Source organism: Macrobrachium rosenbergii, chromosome 46 (assembly GCF_040412425.1).
Source record: "Macrobrachium rosenbergii isolate ZJJX-2024 chromosome 46, ASM4041242v1, whole genome shotgun sequence".
NCBI classification, from domain to species: Eukaryota; Metazoa; Arthropoda; class Malacostraca; order Decapoda; family Palaemonidae; genus Macrobrachium; species Macrobrachium rosenbergii.
This window is the reverse complement of record NC_089786.1, coordinates 2,647,501-2,655,000: the sequence shown is the minus strand read 5'-3', so window position 1 is coordinate 2,655,000 and position 7,500 is coordinate 2,647,501. Positions and strand designations below refer to the sequence as shown.

At 36.5% G+C, this 7,500-nt stretch overlaps 1 protein-coding gene across 1 annotated transcript in view; it reads left to right on the top strand.

Moving 5' to 3' along the window:
- Nucleotides 1-7,500, top strand: part of LOC136830102 (synaptic vesicular amine transporter-like) — a 58,713-nt gene that overhangs the window by 39,794 nt on the left and 11,419 nt on the right. The window contains exon 7 of the mRNA XM_067089295.1: nt 4,206-4,264. Within this exon, the coding sequence (XP_066945396.1) occupies nt 4,206-4,264 (59 nt within the window). The remainder of the gene's footprint in view (nt 1-4,205; nt 4,265-7,500) is intronic.

The window sequence follows — 7,500 nt, the reverse complement described above, 5'->3', positions numbered from 1 at the left end:
TCCTTCTTAAGGAGGACGATCATTCTTTTTTTCTCCTCCGTGTTAAGGAGTACGATAATTCTTTTCTGTCTTTTTAATGATTACGATAATTCTTTATTTTTCGCATTCTTAAGGAGTACGATAATTCATAGCCCTGGCAACTCATTTCAGAATAAAGATCATGGCATGTGCCTGACTTTCTGCCTATTTTGTAATGAAAGTGCATATATATATATATATATATATATATATATATATATATATATATATATATATATATATATATATATATATATATATATATATATATATATATATATTATACAAATATACACATGTATGAATACACAGAGTATCGAGATATCTCTTATATTGATTTGTCTCCAGTAAGAAAACTTTCAAATCAATACACATATAACATACGTACGGATACAAACTTCATACGCGTCTGATCCAGGTACCAGACCAGTCTGTCACTGTAATCACCGAATAATACCAATAGTTTGTCCCGAATAACAAGCGGGAAATTTTTTAAAATCCAGCGAAATCCAGTCGTGGAACCGTCCTGTTAATTGGGGGTAACAGGATTTCCACCGGATTTTCCCTCGACGTCGACAAAAAATAAAAAAGGAAAAGATTGGACGAGATAGAATGATATTTAAAATTGGGTTTAATAGGATATATGTATACCCCCGTCATATTGTAGCGCTGCAGGATTGCTCTCGCTCTCTCTCTCTCTCTCTCTCTCTCTCTCTCTCTCTCTCTCTCTCTCTCTCTCTCTCTCTCTCTCTATATCCAATTGCTCCCACGGGAATTCTAAGCGGATTAAGATCTAACCCCCTCCGTCAATATGCCGGGTTCAATTCTCTCTCTCTCTCTCTCTCTCTCTCTCTCTCTCTCTCTCTCTCTCTCTCTGTCGAATTTGTTGGGGTTGGCTTTCTGTTCTATCGCGTCTCTCTCCTTCTCTCTAATCTATTGGGGCTTTATGTTATGTTCTCTCTCTCTCTCTCTCTCTCTCTCTCTCTCTCTCTCTCTCTCTCTCTCTCTCTCTCACTTGTTGCGTTTGAGTTCCATGTTCTTTCGTATCTTTCTATAACTATTGGAACATTCTCTCTCTCTCTCTCTCTCTCTCTCTCTCTCTCTCTCTGTCGTACTGTCGCTTGTATTTGTCCTGCTGTTTTTCAGTACTTAATCAATTGGTACCAGAGTGTATTTGTTTATTTAATTATTAAATGTCCTCCGGGCAAATTGCAAACAATCACTATTGAGTTGCTGAGACTGTTGTTTGCGTCATATTAGTTAAGGAATACCAGTTGTTTACGCGACTTGTAGTAAACTGCAATATGCTTTTGCGTTTCGTGATCTGCCATCTGCTTTCCCCAAAAGCCTGTAGAATGAAAAATATGAATGTGTGGAATGAAATACCTATTTCATAAGACGCATCACTGAAATATTTTCCTGGGAGACTGAGTAATGCTATAATGCTATAGGTAAGGATCACTGGGTAGACTGAATAGATATTGTAGCCATTATAAAGTACTTATAGTAGCATGTCTTAAAGTGGAGAAACAAATCCGCAGTTATGTATATGTACATATATATTGAAAGATAAATCTGTACAGAAAGCTTTCGGGAATCGGTTCGATTCCAGTCTCTGAAAATGGGAATCGAACAGATTCCCCAAAGCTACCTATACAGATCTATCTTTAAATATATGTACATATACATAACTGTGACTCGCATTTCTCCATTGTAGCCATTATAAAAAAAATAGTATATTGACTGTCTGTCGAACGAAAATTAAAACTTTTAGGCGTCAGGGAAGAGGGGGCAGAAGAATGTCAGAAAATATTTCTACGACGAACAACAAGAAAATCCGTCCGGATAATTTTGACTCATTTAAAAATTCGTTTCTTTTCTTGCCCCGAGATTCGATCTTAGCTAAAAGGTACAATTTAAATGTAAATTTCCCCCCGCGCCCCTTCCGCCTCTTCGGGAGAGCAGTCCACGCCCTGGAGGTCTTAATTGCTTAGCCCGGTGCCCGATCTCTCTCTCTCTCTCTCTCTCTCTCTCTCTCTCTCTCTCATTCTTAGTACTCTAGTGTCAACAGCTATAGGCGATTTTCTTTTCATAAATCATTTCGTGTTTTGATTTGCTATTCGTTCGTTTTTGAGCTGAAGGTTTTATGTACTTGATATTGTTCAGTAAAACAAATTACATTTATAATATATTATGTATATATGTCCTTAGGGCGTATGTGTGAATGTGTGTGTTTTTAGAAGTCTGTAGTCTTTATAAGTCGCTTCTAAGTGGCGTTGATTGTTTTATGGCTACTAAAACTGGCGTCACATTTCTAAGTGGCTTATCATCTTTGTAGCCTTGAACTGAAGGAACTATCAGCTGTTAGCTGCAAAAAACGATACTAAAAAAATTGCTTTCGAATTGTATAAGTAACTATTAGTTACTTATGCAAAAGCTGCAAAAAATATAGAAAAAACATTGCTTTCGAAGAGAAGAATATAAGTAACTGTGAGTTACTTATGCAGAAGCTGCAAAAACAATACAAAAAAAGTTTTCAAAGAATAGAATATAGATAAGTATTAGTTGATGAATAACTGTTAGCTTCAAAAATAATACAAAAAAAATTACTTTCAAAGACTAAAACACAAGTAACTACCAATTGATGTATCTATTAGTTACAGAAATAATAAAAAAAACATTGCTTTCATTTTTCGTTGTAACATGCTTTTTTTTCCCCCATTTTTGTATGGGGTAAGCACGATGCCTTCTTTTGAAGGACTTTTTGATTTGGCGGTGGGGTAGGCCGTAGCCTCGATCGACTGCCCTGCCTGACATCGCTTAGACCCCAGTAACGAATGTGTACATGTATTGTACCAAATCCCCAGCTCCCTTTCTCCCAGCAGCAGCGAGGAGAACTGGGCGGGTAGGTCGACAGTTCGAGACGTGTGAGGTGTCTGTTATGTTTTTAGAAGATGTTGGAGTGGCTTTGTTCATGTGTGTATTAGTTTGTAACACCCATTTGCTTTCAGCAAACCTGTCCGTTGATTACATACGTAATCCCGGGGTGTCTACACGGATAGCAAAGCTTTCATTTCCCATGCAATTGATCTAACATTCCAATTCACTAACAAACTACATAGACGCCTCGACCAACTAAGCGTGGTATGTCGATCCCATACTTATTATTAAAAAAAAAAGGGGGGGAGAGAATTATCTTTCACAAAAGAGATGATTAAAGAAATTTTCCGATCGCCACTGATTAAGGGACCCCCACCTAATTAATTAGGAACGACGAAAATGAAAAATTCTCTCTCTCTCTCTCTCTCTCTCTCTCTCTCTCTCTCTCTCTCTCTCTCTCTCTCTCTCTCTCCGCTTCGGCGGAATGATTAGATAATTCTGGTCGTGAAAAGTTTTGCCAGGGAGAGAGAGAGAGAGAGAGAGAGAGAGATTGACGGAGAGAGAGAGAGAGAGAGAGAGAGATTGAGGGAGAGAGAGAGTGAGGGAGAGAAAAAGAGGGAGAGAGAGATAGAGAGAGAATTTCTCGAGTTCAGATATGTAGCGTGAGATTTCCGATGACATTTTGATTCGTTTACCCTAACACTGCATAACTGTGCTTTCAGCTCTCTCTCTCTCTCTCTCTCTCTCTCTCTCTCTCTCTCTCTCTCTCTAACTAATCTGTAGTACCTATTTACCCTGAAAAAATGTTTCTTGTTTTTGAAAAATGCTCTGAATTTGCAGTCTCATTTGTAGATATGCAAAATTTATTTTTGATTTGTGTATGTTAGAAAGTAATATATATATATATATATATATATATATATATATAATATATATATATATATATATATATATATATATATATATATATATATATAAAGTAATATATATATATATATATATATATATATATATATATATATATATATATATATATATATATGTTATAGAATATTCAAAAGTCCTTGGGCATACCACGAAAGTGCCCCAAGGGAGGAAAATGCATGTCTCCGAGACTCCCCTCGGGCGACCTTTGGCATCTATGTCTAGTGGGCGGGGTTTATTCCTTAGCTTAAGATGAAGCCAGTGCAATCTTATATGGTTTGTTTCTGTTCCCTATATTTTTGTTCACGGGTGCCTACGAATCAGCATCCTTCTATTTTTACCTGTATCTTTGTATTTATCATTACATTTTATTCTCTTCACAGGATTGGCTACAGCATACCCATGTTTGCAGGATTCGTTATAATGTTCATCTCCACTCTTAGTAAGTAAACATGTAGTTTTTCCATTGTTTTGTTCAGTTATGTATTAATGTTCTTTAGCCTTGTTATGGGATCTACCTGAAATTAGCTGGTTTGTTGATGATATTCTTAGTGAAGTTTCAATCATTTCATTTTTATTTTATTGTCACTTTTTTCATTATTTCTTGCCTGCGTAGTCTCTTGATGAAGTATCTCTCATTCAGAAAAAAAGTCAGATTTCTCAGTAGAAGAGCTTTTATAAACTTATTCATTGTTCTGTTGTTTTTGTTGTACTAATGAAAGGAAAAATATTTCGTTTGGAGAGGAAGACGTTGTTCGAAGACTGTTATCAAGGCTGCCTATCTGGTGAATTTGTAGTATTCCAGTATATTCAGTCATGCCAAGTAGTTTGATCACAAAACCAGCATAGACAGTTTGCTTCAATAACAACGTAGAATTTCCATACAAAATATAAAAACGACACAAGGTATATCAAAAAGAAACAGCCTACCTAACGGATCATTCAGAGACCTCACTCGAATATTGACATCAAACACCCCCTCCGCCCCCATACATTCTGAAATCCTTCAACTAAACCCTACGCACAATCCTATACAGAGGCGAAAGGAAGCCGAATTTAAAAATAATATTGACTCGGGCTGACACAACTCCCTGATGTAAATTGGCCGAGTCACCGCTTGAGGGTGGCGACAGAAAACGGAGTGAGGAGGTTCCCTGACCAAACAGATAGGATTCAACAAGGTGGTTCTTTAAGGCGATCTTCTAAGGATTCGGTCCTCCTGGAGTTTTCTTGTTTTGTTTGCATTCTTCCTCTCCTTCTTCTTCTTCTTCTTCTTGCATGTAAGGCAAAGGACGCCAGGTCAGATGAAGGAACGCATTGTTCGACATCTTAGATATGAAAACAAGAATTTATTTGAATTCATATATTTCTTGTGGTTCATTGAAGGATGAAGTCTGTAGCTTAAAATCGACTCTTTAGAAATTTCAGCAATTTTAACCTTAAAATATGCTGAAGAATACCTTGATTTTTACCAGATATGTAACTTAATTATTTTTCCATCGTTACCTTACTCAGATGGATCGGTTTTCGTTGTGTGTGATAATTTTTTCAACTTAACGGAATATAACTTAGCTGGGAATAAAGTAAAATGAAATATTATAACATACAAAAAGTTGTCCCTGTGACTGAACACACACACATATATACTGTATTATTTATATATATATATATATATATATATATATATATATATATATATATATATATATATATATATATATATATATATATATATATATATATGCTGTATATATATACATATACAGATTTATGTGTATATCTGTGTACGTATTACATCTTACATCCAAAACAACCCTCATTTATAATGGCTTGCTCTCTCTCTCTCTCTCTCTCTCTCTCTCTCTCTCTCTCTCTCTCTCTCTCTCTCTCTCTCTCTCTCTCTCCTGATAACTCGTGTATAATTCCTGTTGATCCTTACAACGGCCCCGTCATTTCTCGTCTATCTCAGAGAGAGAGAGAGAGAGAGAGAGAGAGAGAGAGACTGAATCTCTAGCGATATCGCTAATTGCTTTGAAGGGGACGGATTCCTCTGATTGCTGGAAATTAATTTCTTATTGAATCTGAGAGTCCTCGTTCCAGTGGTCTGTCTTCCCGTTGCATTATCTGCTGAAGTTGTCCCCCAGTACTTCGTGCTGAAGTTGAAGTTACTGGTGGTTTCTTCAGGCAAATGAAGTTGAAGTTGATGTCTGTTGGTTTAGGATGAGTTTGATGTTGTGTGAAGGAAACTGAAGTTTGTGTTGGTCGACTGAAGTTGAGTGAAAAGTTGAAGTGGGTCTGGATTTCTTCAAAGTCGAATTCGAAGTTTTTGTCCTTTTTCTGTGAGAACTTTCAAGGATGAAGTTTCCTTCTTCTTTATGCTGAAGGAGAAGTTCCTTCCTATTTGGCTTGAAGCTGAAGGAAGTTTTGAAGTTGCTGTTGGTTAGTTGAAGTTGGTCTGGATTTCTCACTAGTTAAATTTGAAGTTTTTTCTTTATTCTATGAGAACTTTCAAGGGTGACGTTTTCTTCCAGTGCTTTGTGTTGCTGAAGTTGAATTTTTGCCACGTCTTGCGGTCAGCTGAGACTGAAAATATGAATATAATTTTTATATGTGAAAACTCAGAGTAAACATTTTAAATCACTTTCGTTTCTCCTCTTCGTGTCGTCGAATTTGGTACAGAAGTGAGTGAAATATGAATTATTAGCAAGTTTTAATATAGAAATTAGGACAAGAAATAATGACGGTAAAAGAAGTAGTATATTATGCATTGCGTATTTGTATAATATACATCTATGTATATTATACAACTGTGTTATATCTGTATACATTTCAATAATGATCTAAACGTAATGATGTTGACAAGAAATTCATTCTCAGCTATTAAAATTATTTTGGAAATGTATATACTTCTGGTATTTACATATTTATACATTATATGTATTTATTCAATATACATATATGCAGTATGTATTTATTTATGCATACATTTCCCTAATGATCCAAACATAATGGTGTTGACAAGGGATTTATTTCAGCCTACAAAAATTAGTTCAAAAAAACTTAATTTACTCCAGGTATCAACATATTCATATACTTTATTTTTTTTATATGTTTATGCATATCTTTAATGACATAAGCACCTGAATTATTATTCATTTAGTAAATTCAAAATCTTGTGTCAAAAAAGAAATATTTTCTGTTTCCTAGAGAAACCTCAGCGCGCCAAGGATCCCGTAAAACCGCCCGGGAACTACAACAATAGAGAATAGACGAGTGACTCAAACTAGATGAGCCGAAGCGATTGCTTTTCATTAGCCAGACGCCGCCATCATTCCACTCCCTCCATGTCCAACTCCTGATATATATCGGGGACAGGGGAAAGTCCTTTCCCCTCTCCCTCCCACTCCCCTCCCAAACTGGGGCGCAATGCCAGCGTCATTTAGCTAAAAGGTCTGGGGGCATTGTCTTTTCTTTTCTCACTTTTTTCCTATTAATTACATCACGGGTCGGGTTGTTTTGGCGTCGTAACTTCCCACATTAAGAGAGTCCATCTGATTTTTCCTCGGCGAATTTCGCTTCGACCTGTCGGTCTCGAAGTGTGTGTGTGTGTGTGTGTGTGTGTGTGTGCATTTGTGTGTCCGTGTGTTTGTTGGGCTGGTGGGGGGGGGGGTGTGAATG